At 39.1% G+C, this 16,786-nt stretch overlaps 2 protein-coding genes and 1 long non-coding RNA gene across 7 annotated transcripts in view; 1 reads left to right on the top strand and 2 right to left on the bottom strand.

The window, feature by feature from the left end:
* Nucleotides 1-721: 721 nt before the first annotated feature.
* On the bottom strand, nt 722-9,212 carry LOC146523949 (uncharacterized). The gene is made up of 2 exons (XR_014877025.1): nt 9,097-9,212; nt 722-4,861 (listed from the first exon to the last, which is right to left on the bottom strand). It is a non-coding gene; the product is annotated as an uncharacterized LOC146523949 (long non-coding RNA).
* phox2bb (paired like homeobox 2Bb) lies at nt 8,336-13,023 on the top strand. Its single transcript, XM_085178459.1, has 3 exons — nt 8,336-9,313; nt 9,956-10,143; nt 10,371-13,023. Exons 1-3 carry the CDS (start codon nt 9,073-9,075, stop codon nt 10,797-10,799), a joined length of 858 nt encoding a protein of 285 aa, XP_085034585.1. The 5' UTR covers nt 8,336-9,072; the 3' UTR covers nt 10,800-13,023.
* A 288-nt stretch (nt 13,024-13,311) lies between these two features.
* The window catches only part of LOC146523947 (LIM and calponin homology domains-containing protein 1-like), a 98,854-nt gene continuing 95,379 nt past the window's right edge, over nt 13,312-16,786 (bottom strand). For all 5 annotated transcript variants that reach the window (XM_085178137.1, XM_085178146.1, XM_085178157.1 and 2 more), the window contains one exon: nt 13,312-15,262. In XM_085178137.1, the coding sequence (XP_085034263.1) occupies nt 15,237-15,262 (26 nt within the window). In that variant the 3' untranslated portion in view covers nt 13,312-15,236. The remainder of the gene's footprint in view (nt 15,263-16,786) is intronic.

The following is a 16,786-nucleotide window of genomic DNA, read 5'->3' as shown; positions in this document are numbered from 1 at the left end:
TTAAAGGGTTAGTGCATGCTCAGTTGGTACTAAGGAGTCCAAAATCTGCCGCAAAGATTTTCCCCAATGCCATTACACCACCCTCAGCCTGAACTGTTTCATGTTGTTTACACCAAATTTGGACCCCACCATTCAGATGTTACAGCATCACTCATCAGACCAGGCAAGGCTTTTCCAGTCTTCTGTTGTCCAATTGTGATGAGCACATGTGAATTAGCCTTAGTTTCCTGTTCTTATCTTTTAATCATTCTCTGTAAACCCTGGAGATGGTTTTATAGGACAGCCAGTAGGTCAGCACTTTCCGAAAGACTCAGACAAACTTATCTGACAACAACATTCAAAGCCACTAAAATTTTCCCCATTCTGATGCTCTGAACTTCAGTAGGTTATTTGTCTAAGATAATGCCATGGCTGATTGAACAGGTGTAGCCGGACTCACAAAGTGGCTGTTGAGTGTATTATAGCGTGTTATTTCTGGACAATCTATGCATTGTCTCAGGCAGACTTATTCGGCAGACTTGTTGTTCCATACAAAGTCATACATTTGATCATTTTTTATATTTTTCTTACCCGCTTCATGTAGTGATTAGTTTGGTGTGCAGGTGGGTTTTTTTTTAAAGTTCTTTACCAACAAACAAACAAACTACAACAAAACTGCTGCTGAAAAGTCATTTAAAAAATAAAGCTGGTGTTATGTGTTTTGTTTTGTTTTTTCTCTGAGAAAATTTCATGAAAATTGCAAAAGCATCAACAGTAAATGGGTGAAAAATGTGTTTTTAAAAAGGCTGAAGCATTTCTTAAAATGATCAGGCATCATTAGTCAAGCTGGAGCAAATAGTGCATTTGCTATGGACTATTTTCAAATGCTGATCAATACACATTTTGTGCTTTACTATTTCCAGAAGCGGGAATGTTGGATGGACTCTAAACACCGTATCTATCCATCCTAATGAAGCAATCTGACAAAACAAATGAACAAGATTTTGGCTACAGAGAACATATCATAATGATCAAATCGTTGTGTTCTTTTGATTTGTTCATATTATGAAAAATACATAAGAAATTATGCCTGTATCTTCTAGTGACTTGATATGGGCTCTAATGATGAAGCCCACTAACAAGAGCCTCTGTGAAAACATTAGAAAACATTGTAAATCAAAGCACCCTTTTTGTTTACCGACCAATTTGCCATCCGCATCTATTGATTTCAGCCAGAATGCCGAATCTTTGTCTTCCAGCTCTGTAGTGCAGCATCATCCTTCAGAGCCCAGACAGTGGCCTTCTGGGAACAGGAAGTGAATCAGAGTCTGCAGTGGACAGACTGACTCTGATGGCTCCCATCTGGCTGTTCTTTAAGGATTCCATCCAATCAAATTAGCTTTGATTGATCAACAAGTGCTGCCATTGGATGGTAGTCATGGCAATATAAATCACCCTCTCCCATCAATACGGATGGCTTCATTGAAGATGAGCAGTGGTGACAAAGTGTGCATGAATTTCGAGGAAGTTGACTTCCTCTTGTACAGTTTAGTAAATTTGAGGTTGCTGCTGGAGAGAAGAGAGATGATGGTATCAGGATCTTGCTGTTCAAAGATGGATGTGATTCAACATGAACTCTGGATCATGAAAAACTTGTCACAGTTATCTGATAAAATGATTTTCTAGCATGCAAATGAATGCGCTAATCATTACTTATTAACTGATTATAAAATATCAAATACTATGCACTTACCAAAATACACATATAACAAACACAGCTATACATTTTGTTTGGGAAGAAACCAAGGTTTGTTTAATTTAGCATCCATCTGGTATTCAACAATTAATTCACTAACAACTTTTTTTTTTATGAGGAAACGTTGCCAAATAGAGCTTCACAAATTGGATGTGGGACTCAATACCATTAAAATATTCAAAGTAATGCACAAACAGCAGTTGGAGTAACAAGTGCTAGACTGAAACATGTCAAATCAACAAAAAACGAACAAGCAAATCAGTTAAAATGGTGGCATGGTCAATTAAAATAGATTTTATTCACTTCTTCTCTAAATATCTTATCAATAAGCTGTAGCCAAAAGCTCTAAACAGAGGCAGTTTAACTTATCAGTCACGACTGTACTGTACTGTTCTACTATTATGAAGCACAAGCGGTATACTATGTGGTGCAGATGCTGAATCTGCAGAATGCATCTCCATTGGTGAGTTTCTTGTTGTTTCAGCTTCTAAAGCCACTGAAAACAGTGACTTCAAATTTGGGCCTGCAAATATTGTGCTAGCCATGCCAGTGCCAGCTTTTCGCCACTCCGTGTCAATGGAACAAGTTTTAGATTGGGCGCTGGAACTGCTTTAGTGGAAAATAGATAGTGTGGTTATCTAATCTAAATCTAAAGTGAACTGAAGTTAAGTAACTTCTAGTGAAGAAGTAGCTCGCAGGAGGAAAATGAGTGATGGTGGGCATGACAATGGAAAATAAATTAGAGCGCTAATTAACTAAAGTGATATGATCCTACTCCTTATTTATCATAATAGATTTTCATGTATTGAGAATTATAAAACTGCTATATCGTGATACCATCTTTATTATGGGTGATACTAATGGGAGCTGCTGTAATGTCCACCCCATGTGGTAAACGTCTTCAACTGAGTAATTATAAAAAATGTGGAAACAAACCATTGAGCACAGCTTCTTCAATATTTCTGCTGTTATGTTTAGCTTTCTTTGCATATAAGTTTAGATCTATTTGTTTTATTGTTATTTCAAAGCTTTTGTTTTAAAACTGAAAAATAAAAAAAGACTTTGTAAAATTAAAACTATATAGTACCTCATCTCAGTGGAAAAAGTGGAGAGAAACTTGCTTAAAAACACCAGCCATGGTAGATTTAGACTTTTTACTTTGCAGTAATAAAGTTCAAACATTGTTTGTGTATGAATGAATTGTAAAGTAGCCATTGTAATTTAACCTACATGACTGTGGGGGTTTATAAGTATGGTGTTCATTAGTTGTTAATAAGGGTGACTGAAGCTGTTCAGTTTTCAGTCAAACACACCTGCACACTAAAACTACCTCAAATCATCTGCATGATCAGGTGATGGCTGTACATCAGCTTAAATAAATGGTTATTTAATCTGTCTTACAAAATGTTTGTGAGAGACACTGTTTGAAGTTTTGTTACAGCAGTAACAATATAGCACCCTGACAGCTTGTGATATTGATAAGTTCATTACCATTTGTGACCTCAGATGTACAAGAAACAATAGATTTGAGAAGACCTGTTTTTGTGCATGCAGGGTTATTGTCTCTTGTTTGGGACTCTTTTGACTGTATGGAAATAATAATTCATATGAGCTGCCTGGTGATTTATGCAGATGGAGTCTGGGGGCAAAATAAAGAGTCTAATGTACAACTGGGGCCACGTGTTTAGTCTGAGCGCATCAAAAGAATATGAAATTGAGAACGGGGCACGAGGCTAAACAAATGAGCAGCTTTAGAAATTGATAGCAGGTGTTTACATGCGGCATTTTTGCATATTGTAATGTCGAAGCAGGGGTGTGTAATAAACATTACAAAGCGTTGTATAGTCTAATAATCAATATAACTCACAATGACCTTGACGTTTTATGATGGATTGGGAGACACGGCCTACTGTAATTGCTGCCCAGCCCTCCCTCCCTCTTTCCTTCCTTTCACCCTGCCGCCTCCGCTCCTTCTCTCTTCCCTTTTTTGACATTAAAAACCGCTCCATCATCCTCGATGCGCCGCCTTGTCGCCTGCCGCTCAGATGACCATTAATCGCTTAATTCCAGTAAACCTACGTGCGCACAAAAGGCCCCTGTCTGCTGCTTAATGCATGTGTGATTAAGCTTTTAGGCCGACCACACGGCATTATTAGCAAGCAGGTCCTTGTATAGAGAGCCAAATGCCTTCAGGGGGCCCGAGGGTGGTGTAGGATAGAGGAGGGGTGGGTGCGGAGGGTGAGAGGGGAGGCAAGTTAATGACACTGACCCTCACTTCCCCAACAGCTATTCAATTCAACAATAATAACGGGTCACGCAGCTGATTTATGAGGCTCAGGCTAATAATTGTCAATTGCTAATGCGGGGGTTGGAAGGGGGTTAATGCCAGTAGACTATACTAAATAAAATATGCTTTGACCCCACTGGGGGGAAAAGCAGGAGGCCAGAAAAAAAAAATGACAGATGATTTTTCAGATTGCCCCCCTCCCCAAAAAGCTTGTTGCAGTTTAACTGAGTCTAAATCACAACGTGGTTCGGCGTCTGTGACTTGAAACATTTATCTGGGACCTGACTCTGACTCTAAGCCTGACTCCGGCCTGCATACCCCATCCATCCGCCTGCATGGCTGCAATAAATTAATAACAACCAAACAATGTGTCGTGGAGAGGCGGATTCAATTACCAAGTTTATTTACAGGGAAAATCTCATGAAGGCCATTGACCAACGTTAAACAGCGCGGGATGAAACGATGACAAGAGCTCCGATAAGAATTTAATTCCATCTCATTTCAGACGATTTTATGAATCAAATTCTTGAACACTGGCAAGAGATTTAATGATCACATCTTTGCGAAATCTTATTTCAGGACCGGTCGATGGCATTTCTCTGCGTTAATGTCGACTTAGAGGTTGGAGTAATTTAGTAATTGATTCCTTGCCTGGCTCTCGCTCGTGCCAAGGCCGCGTTTGAGGGTAATATGTTTCCTAATCTTATCCACTGGAATAAGATTTTTATGTTAATCCACTGGCTGGTCTCTTGGTCACTTGGGAAGAGCAGATAAAGGCTCAGAGGGGCCAGAGAGGCCAGAGGAGACGAGCTGTGCTCTGCTGGAGCTGGCTGCAGCATCTGGAAGACAGTTAACGTAAGATAAGAGGGAAAAATTACACACAACACAACCTGTAGTCCACGAATTCAAAACAGTTACATTCGCAATTTATTACGTGATCATTATAAACCCATAAAGGCGAGATGAAATGGTGCTAAGTTGATTTTTTTCCCCTCCCTTCCTCTCCTTTACTGTATCTGACGATCACCGTGACCTCTGGTGATTTTATTTCATATATTTTAACAAGCTGTAAAGGCACATAATATTTTCTCCATAAAAATACACAAACAACAACACGAGGCTGAGCCTGCTCGCAGCAGGCTGTATCCCTGGCGTCTTTTGTGCTGGCTGAACGTTTTTTTCTGCAGACATGGAGAAAGACACCAGCTTCTAATTGAATTTTGCCTCTTTCCCAGATGTCACTTTCCATCTGTGCGCTTGGAAACGCGATGCGCCTTTTACGCACCAGCCTGGAACACCTTAAAGTCTGATGTTTGATCCCCCCCCCCCACTCCCCCCACCCCAACCCATCCTTTTGAGTTAACATATTTTGCGATGTTCAGTTTTACATGGTGAAAAGGAAGTACACCTAGACAAAATATCCAACACGAACGTGATTTATTACAGAATAATTGCCGCCCATTAATAATAACCCGAATTATTAGTGTAAAGATGTAGCAAAGCCTCCTTTCTCATCTTGTAATCGTTTTTCTCAGATATTTTTCACGCATTTTGCAACTAGAGGGAGACCTTCTATCCATCCCGTCAAATTGAGACATCAGACTAAATTGCCATGAGAAATCGTCCCCAAAATGAATTTTTTATCTGCTCCAGAGCCCCTCCCCTGCAACACGCGGCCTTATTAATAACCGTTTTGATAAGCGTAGGATTTCCTCGGGCGGAGGAGTGAGACATTGTAGGTGAAATGTGACAGCGGGACCCTCCCATCTTTCTCTCTCTCTCTCTTTATCCTCCTCTGTTACTTTGCCTTTTCAGGGGAGTGGATCCATCCAATCCATCCAGAGACAATGGCATTTTGTTCCACTTTTTGTCCCTCCTGTCGACCCGCATTCCTATATTGCTGAGCAACGATAGTGTGCACTAAATGGAGAGGAGTTCCTCCCATATCCCTTCTATTGTCCGGCACTTGCCAAGGGAATTTAAGGTCTTGCACACATCGCGTTTTCCTGATTTATTTAAGTGAATACATATGGTTGAGGCCCTTTATTTGCACCGTAATTACGAATTAAAGGACAATTATGTTAGTGTAAATCACTGTTTCTTCCTCACTCACTGTGTTTGGAAAAGGTGCTTTGTATGGAGAGTGTTTCAACCTGCAGCCAACAGACCCTGTGCATCCACATAAAAGCTGACTGCACGTCTTGCATCTTGCAAAATCTTTTCAAAAGTCATTGAAGTCAACTCACATTGCAGATTTTCTCCTTTCAGATTTTATATTCTCACATCAAAACAAAATCAAACTGCGGCTTTGGGTGCCAGCCGAACCAGCTGAAAGAATTAAAAGATGTTGAAACTATAAAAAAGGAGGCGTTTCAATAGCTGGTCTATGGCGGAGGGACTATAGACCACAAGAATAAAGAGCAGCTTCAGTGAAAGAAACCGATGGCTAAAAGCTATAATTGTATTTGCCTCGGCGAAATATCAGAAAAGACTTCTCGTTTCTTTGAGCGTTATTAGATTAATTCCCAGAGATGGTTTCTTTTCTCGCTGCCAGACGCGTGGAGGGAGGACGGTGAACCATTTGGCTCTTTGGTTTCAATAATCAAATTAACCATTTGGTACAACTTTTGGGTCCCAGCTCGTGTGTAGAAAGAGAAAATAAAAAAAAGAAAACATTTACATAATAGGCACCGGGTTGTGTCAAGAAAGAATTAACTTTTTTCTGTTCTCATTGATCCCTGGGAAGACAATGTACACAAGGAAGAAAAGGGAGAAACACACTGCAACACGTCAGCAATTGTGGAGAAAAATAATTGATGGCAGAAAGCAAGCAGGTTTTCTATTTTTTTATTTTTTTATTTAGCGGGAGCTGCACCTTGTTGTGTTCGGTGCCACATTCAGCTTCATATTCTCCTCTGTTTCAGTTTAAATAACAAAGCAAGTCAATATTTTTACTAAAAGGCAGCAATTAAAAAAATAAAATCGTATATTTTATGTCATGGAGGTATAAATGGTGCACTGTCTATAAGAATATATAGCTATAGGTAATATATCTTATTTTATTTAGTGCAGTTATTTAGAATATGAAATCTTTATGTCTTCAGATATTTCTAGTAAACGTCTACATTGTTTTTATATCAGCCCATAAAAATTATTGTATATAAAACTCAATATCATGACAAAATCAAATATTTCCGGGGTACTACAGTTACTAGAAACAAACATCCATAAAAATCTTATGATGACGTTTTATAGGTTTTAAGACAAAAATCTTGTAATATGTAATGTCCAAGCTGATAGCCTCAATATAATAATAATAATAATAGAAAATACTAACATACTCTATTGATCATTTTATCCTCAGATTATTATAAGAATATTATTGTAACACGTCGATGTAGGGCCACTACTCATATCAATCACCCAAACATGAACAGAATAATAAATTCAATAATCAAACACTTATGTGCTAAATTTAATAAATGCACCGTAATTGCTTTTTCTTCTTTTTGTGTTTCGATCATTTGAAAGGAAAAACTCGCTGCTTCAACAGAGGACTTGAACTCGGTCCAGTGGAAAAAAAGAGGAAGAAGAAACGCATCAAGAGTGTAAGCGCCATACAAAATGGTTCACCTTATTACGCAAACCAAATTAACCACTCAGCCAATATTGTGAGCCTAAGAGGTCCGATGACTGCCTCGCCAGTTCGTTACTTTCATTAGAAAGATGTTATTTGCCAAATAAACGGAATAATGAAAGTAATAAAGACAATTACAAACTCATTTGAATCATAAAAATACACCCGGAAGTTTCGGGGAGATTATATTGCAGCTGTGTAGGAAAAGATTTGGAAAAATGTTGGCAGAAAAGGCAAAATTTAGTATGAAATCGAAGCCGGAAAATACGTTTATTACCGCGAATAAATTCCAACACGTTGGGCTTTGAGCCCATGGAGACAATTTCTACCTTTCTTTCTACCTCCCCCCTTAATAACAGCAACAAAGTCGTGAACCACAAATGACACTGTCCGGATTTAAAATCGAGCTGTGTCTAAGAGTTTCGTGTTAAATAAAACCCGAAGAAATCCAGACAGGCGATACTGCGTGCAGGTAGCACACATTCAGTTTAAAAATCATATACGTGAATGCATATCTCGTTTCTTTTTCTCTAAAGCTGATATAAACAGATAATTAAAAAAATTAAACCAGGTGCATCTGTAACAAATTGTTTAGCCCCAATAAAAATATAGATGGTTATAAGAGATAAAAGCCGACACGTTTGGCTTCACTGCAGAAGACCAGAGTCAGGATCAGTGAAAATAGTCGGAGCAGACGGGCAGAAAGAAGAGGTAGAGGGGGAATACTATGTGAAATCCTGCCCAAGGTATACGGTCGCTTAAAAGGCTTAAAAGCTTGGAGAAAATTGGATCAGGGAGAATCGTCACCCAACTTTCATTATTTCCAAGTGGTGTGATTGAATTAAAGGGCAAGATGGTGGTTGGAGAGGAGTGGGGTGGATGGGTAGAGGGGTGGGCGGCGGCGGCGGTGGTGGTGGAGGGGTGCGTAATGGCGAGGTATTAAATTCTAATTAGAGATGCAGGGGATCAATGATAGGGAGGTTGGACAGCCCGGGCCCCCAGTGCCAGCCCAATAGACTGATGAGTTATTGTCATGTAAAAAAGCGCTAGCAATAAGACCAAACGCTTTGCTATTGTCCAAGCGGAAAGAGCCAAGTTTATTATGAGGACTATATGCTCTAGAGACCTCGGGCTAGGCGGCTCTTAGGGGGCTTTTCATAAAACAGGGCTAGGTTCCTATAAAGGAGGCCAGTTTTGGAGCAGGCGCTGAGCAGTGAACATCTACCCACCGTCCAGCCTTTTTTCCCCAATCAGTTCAAACCAAACAAGTAATCTTTCCCCCCAAACTCAGACCGCGCGTCCTCCTCATTTTTGTTTTTATTATTTTTTTCTTTCAAACCCATTTTTTGGGTGCTTTTGTTTGCCATTTTTTCCAGGGAAGTGCAGCTTTCTAACTCTACCGAGCCTTCTCAAATGTATAAAATGGAGTATTCTTACCTAAATTCCTCTGCCTACGAGTCATGTATGGCCGGGATGGACACTTCGAGCTTGGCATCGGCCTATGCGGACTTCAGTTCGTGCAGTCAAGCCAGTGGGTTTCAGTACAATCCCATCAGGACCACTTTTGGGGCCACCTCCGGCTGTCCGTCTCTCACGCCGGGGTCCTGCAGTCTGGGGACCCTGCGGGACCACCAGAGCAGCCCGTACGCCGCAGGTAAGCAGCGGCTCCAGAGCCACAACCCGGTGTATTATAGGACGCCTTGATTGCATTTGAAAATGGAAATGTGTTTAGTATTTACGAAACGAAATTTGCTTACACAAATGAAAGAATTTATCACGTTAGAAGCGATTGCAGGCAAGCGGTAATTCGGTTACGGGGTTATACTATCCCAGTCACACCCAAAACCGCCAACAGAATTATCTTAAGCTGCCAAAATGATAGGCATAATTTATTTACTTTGCGATGAGACATAAAGCTTCGAAAATAATTAGATAACCAAAGACTAAAGCTCATTATTGACACCGAATTGGAGTTACAGTAGCAACAAGCGGGGCGGATGGGAACATTATGACAAGTTTTCAAACTTGAGCCTCAATCTGAGGAGAACAATTAGTTTAACATTACAATTAACCCCATCACAGGTCTGCAACCTTATCAGTTCTGAACTAATTCAAAGGTAATCAAAGGCATAATACAATTGGAAGCTTTAGCCCAGCGTCCTTAACCGGATTTTAAACAAAATATTGAATTTGAATTTACTTCCATTTGACAACATCACATTTACACACCCCCATATCTCCCCATTACTGCACCGATAAGACCACTGCACGTGTAACCATGACATTTCATTTACAGTTCCATACAAACTCTTCACGGATCACGGGGGACTGAACGAGAAGAGAAAGCAGAGGCGCATCCGGACCACTTTCACCAGCGCACAGCTGAAGGAGCTGGAGCGGGTTTTTGCTGAAACACACTACCCGGACATCTACACTAGAGAGGAGCTGGCACTCAAAATCGATCTGACTGAAGCCAGAGTGCAGGTACATAACCATGTGACAGTGTGAAGTGCTGAGTACTACTGCTGTGTACACATTGGCAAAATAGACAACGTCTTTCTTTTGAGGCTTTCAGATATTAAAACGTCTTTATATGACTAAAATTATTTAGAGAACTCAACTTTTCTGTCGCCCTTTGTTTTGTCAGTCTTCTAGAAATTTAAGTCACGGTCGTTAAACGTTTCTACTTCCACCTTTTCACAACTAAACAGGTATGGTTCCAAAACCGACGTGCCAAATTCCGCAAGCAGGAGCGGGCTGCAGCAGCGGCTGCAGCGGCAGCCAAGTCCAGTTCTGGAAAAAAGTCCGATTCGAGAGATGAAGACAGCAAAGAGACCAAAACCACCGACCCTGACAGCACAGGAGGACCGGGCCCGAACCCCGTGCCCACCTCCAACTGCGGCGGGCCGAGCCCTACTGCAGGCCAAGTCAACACCACCGGGAACGGACAAGCGGACCAAGTGAAGACCTCCGTGTCCACCGGCATGGGAGTGACAGCACCAAGCCAAGGCTGGGCCACCGCACCGGGGACCATCACCTCTATCCCGGACTCATTGGGCGGGCCCTTCGCCAGCGTATTGTCGTCTTTGCAAAGACAGAACGGAGCCAAAGCTACGTTAGTAAAGACCAGCATGTTCTAATGAAGCTTCACATCGGGGAAAGAGAAGCAGAGCAGGGGAAGAGAGATACGTTTCCTCCTTCTCTGGAGACTGAAAAGCAATCGCCCAAGACTGACTTAAGGACAACAAAAAGCAGTTAGGAAAAAAAGATTACTACTGTTATCTTTTAATTTTACGCCTTGCGTCGTTTCTTGTGACCAGTTGGCAGTTTGCGGCAAACATATCCATCTTGACAAGTCAGATCGTCTTATAATAAAAAAGGTTATTTTCTACAAACAAGTGCAAGTTGTGTAAAATCTTTTCAAGCATGTCTCGGGACGAAATACACTGAGAAATAAGACAGAAAAGGTCTTTTTCTACGTGCACCAGTGTTATCTAAACATCCATTATTCATGCATTAATTAAAAACACATTAAGCTTGAAATACATACTTAAAATCGGATCAATTGACTTGTTAAGATGAATATATTTTGTTCAGATTTGGAGCATAAACAAACGTCGCCGCGCTGGAAAGGCGTAGTGGCATCAGTGAGCAAAGGAGCCTCGTTTAGTCACATTAAATGTCAGTGTTCATCAGATGCTTTGTTTCGTTCAGAGACGTTGAATCTCCACGACTGAGGATGCTTTCCACAAACATATGGTATGAAACAACCAATACCCAACAAGACGCTGACGCATTTTGCTGTTTTGTTCTCTGCAGACACAACCTGCTGTGTGGAAGTGGCCTCTTACAGCTGTGTTTTGGTTTCTAAGGCTGCTGAGAGTTTAGTTTCTTTAAATTATCGATATAAACACAATTATTTCCTCAAGAAAAAAGGCACAAACTTACTGCAATGTTCACCTCTGACAGGAAATCTGTATGTTTTGTGTGTCTTTCTACGGCAATGTTTTTGTGGCTCAAAATTGTATAGTGTTAATACGTATTATTGTCTCCTATAGTTGAACCATAGGCCATACTCCCTCGTAGATCGATCATACAAGTCTTTTTGATGTTTTACAAAATTCCCTCGGAAGAATTTATTTTGGGTAAAAAAGGGGAATGGATGCAAACATTGTATTTATTTCTATATAATTTGCATGTTGTCTCTTTGTCTGATTTTACAATGATTTCCCTCCCATTTTGTGAGCATTATGTAACATGTTTTGTCCAGGATCTGAAAGTTATTTATATGTAGGTAATGAATGCTTATATTTAAGAAGGAAATATTTCTACATGTGCACATAGTTTTCCAGGTGTACCATTGAAATGATTGTTGATGATAAAAAAAAATAATAGTCCATATTGTTTTTGTCATGTTTTTCTTTGGGAAAGAAATCGTGGAAATGATCGGTTATTATTTTTTTTTTGTAGTATACGATTCTTGAACAATTTTGAAAAAACATATTTTGTCACGGTGGTTTGAAAAGGGCGAAGATTTCAGCACCACGGACAGCACCGCGACGTTTCAGAATTCGTTCTTTCCGATTGACTTTTGGGAAAAAGAAAAATAATGGGAGAAGGTAATCCGGCCTTTAGTTTAATTTATGAAATCAGGATGTTTCTTTAAAAACAAACAAACAGACAAACAAACAAAGTCAGTCAATCTTTCTTCAAGAAACGAACTCTTATTAAAAGGCAATGTTTAAATTCGGGGGAAATATCGTTTACGAACTTGAAATTAGACTACACTAAAATACACAAATTAATTATTTTTCAAGAAATGAAACTCAATCAGGTTTATTTTTAAAATGGTAAATAAGGAGTTAAACAAACTGGCTGACACTTTTTCTATTATTAAAAAATATCAGTGGAATCCAGTTTTCTGACTCAAGGCACAATTTGGGAATAATCGCTACCAGATTTTAGGTGAGATCAAAAATACTACGGAAATCCGTTTGTTGAACACAGAATTCGTTTCATGTATAAGCCAGAGAGTCCATCGAGGTAAATGTTTTAATTTTATTAAGTCACATTTTTAAAAGGCACTCTAATCAAAAACTTAGGACCTTAATAGGCACCTCTTTGAATTTAAGGCCAAATAAATGTTCGGAGTCGTTATTCTCGGTTTATTCTGACCCAACTTGAGTATTATTTTAGTATCACCTGAAAACATCATTAGGCTACAGACAGGTTTTTTGTGTTTTATCTTTAGAAATTTATGGTGCCGTCATAAAAACGCACATGGAAAAAAAAGAGGTTTCTATTCTCACTGGGTTAGAATGAGCTATTATATTATTTGATAGTTTATCAATAGAAAGACACATTTTAAACAATTTCTATGTAAATCTTTAAATAACACTCGAAAAATGGTAACGGTCAGCCTTTTTGTTCTTGGAGTCACATGACACATAAAAAGGACAAAAAAAATACGCTGTGATTACAGGTGAAATGACTGAGCATAATATTTGTCCGTTTATTCGTGATTCCAAACCTGAAGAGTTTCGCTTTGTGACACTTTTAACAAACTGCCATCTCACTAAATGTACATTTTAAAGCATTTATTTACTTTTCTTCTGTATTTTTATTGCAAAATGACCAGACAGAAGCAGGGCGTTAATGTATAACATTTTATTTATAAACATACAGTATGCTATAAATGCAAATGCATTTAAACATCAAATTAATCTATATTTCGCATAGTGCTCAGGTGAATATTACAATAAATACAGAACAGACGTAAAAGGTTTCATTCCCCAACTATCCTGCGATAAGAAGACCGTCTGAATATAGAGCTCCGTCTCAAAGATCCCGCTATAAGAGACTGGGCTTGACAATTATTCGTTAACTAAATTGAGAAAAAAAAATACACAATCATAACAGAAGTTTAAAAATACTGTAGATCAAGAGATGACCCCAGAGGGGAAGCTTGGCTATAGGACACAGTTCAGGAGGAGAAAAAGGAGGCTGTTTGCTAGTTTGCTTTCATACAGCAAATCATTTGGTTTTAGGCTTAAACGTGCACTTTTTTTCATTACATCCACAACACATAACAGGAAGAGCTCTTCTCATACACCTTAAAAAAGAAGCAAGTGACTGAAAATGTGCAGCCAGCGCCACAAATCTTTAGTTTTCATCCAACCAAATATTGCACAGGTGCAGCTGCTGCTGGTATATGTTTATAGTATTTTTGCTCTTTACCTAGTAATAACGTGTATTAGTGATTTTTTTTTAATTTTCAAGGTATAAATGAATTCTATCATTGAGCCATTATCAAAATTACCTCAATTAAAAGCATAGAGAAGTCTATATCACTCTAGAATAAAACATCCAAATTAAATGAAATTTTCCCCTGCAGTATACATAATCTGTCTTTTACCAAGTAGACATCACACGCTTTATTTCATTTTATTCCAGTCTTTGCATTTTTTATAGCACTGCAAACCACAGAGGAAGGGAGGCGGGGGGATTATGAAATCAAATTTAAGTGAAAATAAACAGTACTTATCAACTAAAATAAAGCGTGATGTGAGGGAGAGCTGCAGCCTTCTTGTCTGCAGTTGAAAATTTGGCCAGATCCCTCCAACAAAATAAAATAAAACAACATAAAATAAAGGAGAAATAAAACACCATCATACAGCTGGTGTTTTTCCTGCATCACCTTGCTTTCCTAAGGCACATTGAAGTCTTGACTTTCCAAGCTGATAGATTGGAAGAGGAACAACCTGCTGTGACCCAAAAGCACAAAACCAGCTTTTAAGTCCTGTTATTGCCCTAATGATGAACCTACATCCATACTATGTCTTTATACTCGAAGCTAATTTTATTCTGTAAAGAAAAAGAGACACTGGAGGTCACTGCGAGGGCCAAGGGATAAAAATAGTGGCTTGCTCTATATTGTATTTGAGTCTAAATAGTCACCTTTATTGCACTTTCTATATCTGTTTGCTGTAATTTATCACTTAACTGAAGGAGGATACATTTATTAATGTGTTTCGGATTAAACCTGTTTAGGCTCTCTGTCTGCCTAGCTGCCTCACCACATAATCTATTCTTTCCAGTTTTTGGATGCTTATCCCTCCAAATTAAGAAAATCTCTCTTAAACGATAAAAAGTGATATAATATACTGGCAATAATTCACATTTTTGAACACCTTGTTTGTTGTTGTGTGTTCATTCAGACAGTACAGGGCATCAACATCGTCTACCTGTGTTTGAAGCATCTGCAGATGTGTTTTCTTTTCAACATGGCTGCCACCTCAGAGCAGTCTTTTTTTCTCGCTGCTGCGCGATGAAACACAGTCTGTGGTGGCATGAGGACCAATCAAATCCAGATTTCACTCATGCATCAGATGACACACATATGAAGATTTTTTTTTCCCCAACATTTCGGCCACATGATGAATCTTGAATGGTTATCGAACTGCAGAAGATGCAAAGATTCTGACACGCTGCGAAGGACGTGATTTGCAGATAATCAGGTTAAAACAGGGATGGGGGGCGGGGTTCTTCCTTTGAACCTTGTGCTTGTCAGTCGAGCGTCACAATGTGGTTGGCTGTCCGGCAGCTTGACAGGAAAGAAAAAGAGGGGAAAGAGAATCAAATTGACAATTTTTATAAACCACAATTGTTTTTCTGGGACTTCATGTTCAAGGACATGGAGCTTTAATGAAAGAAGACCTTCTTAATTTGAGATAAAGACTCAGGAGTCTTCTGATAGAGGCCCTGATTTGATTTTGCGGTTTACTGATCCCCGAATGATAACGGCTGTTGAGAGGTTACTGAAACACGAGCTGTGTTGTTCGAAAAAGTTTTGCTGTTGTGCAGTAAAGGTGAAAGGGACAGAAAGTTACTGTCTTCCTTTTCTGAGTGCAACACCCCCATTTCCTCCTTCTGCCCGTTTCAGCTTCACTGCATCTGGTGCACCTGTATTAAGCTGCGCTGGCGAGGATTTTCATATTAAAATACACTTGTCCTATCAGCCTCACAGTTACGCTGCAATAAAGAGTCTAAGTTTTGAAACACCCTGAAAAGTTTTAGCATAAAATAATGTCAAGTTTACTTTGAAAACAATAAATCAAAATAAATTTGGTTTGTTTTTCTACCTGGTTCATGAGAGCCGTATTTACTGCTGCTGCTCACATTATTAAAATCTGCATTTATTCATCATTGAAAATAAGACATATGGCCAACATTAGCAAACAATAAGGGAGAAGAATACCTTTCCTTTTCTTTTCTAATTTTATACAAAGATTAAACCTTCTGTTTTGTGAGGATGATTTAAAAAGATAGTTATTTATTTCTGGTTATTTTTAGCTATTTATGGTGGTGTTGTTTTTTAATTCCGTACACCCTGACCTGTGAAATGGGACGGTCTAGCCTTCAGATTTGTGTCACCGCTGTGTCGGTGGAGTTTAATAAACTCGGCCGTCTGCTCCTTGCTATCTAAAATATAACAGGACACTGGCGTAAATTCTCAACCGTCTCACACTTCTGTTTAATCAGTTTTCTGTTTAACGTTTATTCAGCTGTATGAAAATCCCAGAGGTACGGAAGAGGATTAGGGCCACTGGGAAGAAAAAAAAGTGGGCACGTCTTTTTTTTCTTCTTCTTTTCCTGAATTCTGAGAAAAAACGTCAGAATTCTGAGATTAACATCAGAATTCTGAGATTAAAGTCAGAATTCTGAGATTAAAGTCAGAATTCTGAGATTAGTCAGAATTCTGAGATTAGTCAGAATTCTGAGATTAAAATTGGAATTCTGAGAAAAAAAGTCAGAATTCTGGGGAAAAAAGTCAGAATTCTGAAAAAAAATAATTTAATAAAAAAGTCAGAATTCTGACTTTTTTCTCAGAATTCTGACTTTTTTCTCAGATTTGTTTTCCAGTGGCCCTAATCCTCTTCCGTACGGAGGAACCCACCCGATGGATTAATAAACTTTTATTTAATCTAATAATCTAATAACTTTGATCTCAGCCAAACCGATTTACTCCAGAACAAATAAAACACAGAAAAAAGGTAAACAATTACATTTTTAAGTTATCCGAGTGACTTATATCATGTTGAACCTGAGTAGCAAAAGAGCGGGGGTC

Source organism: Neolamprologus multifasciatus, chromosome 2 (genome assembly GCF_963576455.1).
Source record: "Neolamprologus multifasciatus chromosome 2, fNeoMul1.2, whole genome shotgun sequence".
In the NCBI taxonomy this organism is placed as follows: Eukaryota; Metazoa; Chordata; class Actinopteri; order Cichliformes; family Cichlidae; genus Neolamprologus; species Neolamprologus multifasciatus.
This window is presented reverse-complemented; position numbering and strand designations above follow the sequence as displayed.

What these genes read in the sequence shown, in the direction of transcription:
- phox2bb (XM_085178459.1), top strand. Translation starts at nt 9,073, where the DNA reads ATGTATAAAATGGAGTATTCTTACCTAAATTCCTCTGCCTACGAGTCA. An exon ending in GAGCAGCCCGTACGCCGCAG is followed by an intron (nt 9,314 to 9,955) that starts GTAAGCAGCGGC and finishes TTTCATTTACAG; the next exon opens with TTCCATACAAACTCTTCACG. An exon ending in TGACTGAAGCCAGAGTGCAG is followed by an intron (nt 10,144 to 10,370) that starts GTACATAACCAT and finishes ACAACTAAACAG; the next exon opens with GTATGGTTCCAAAACCGACG.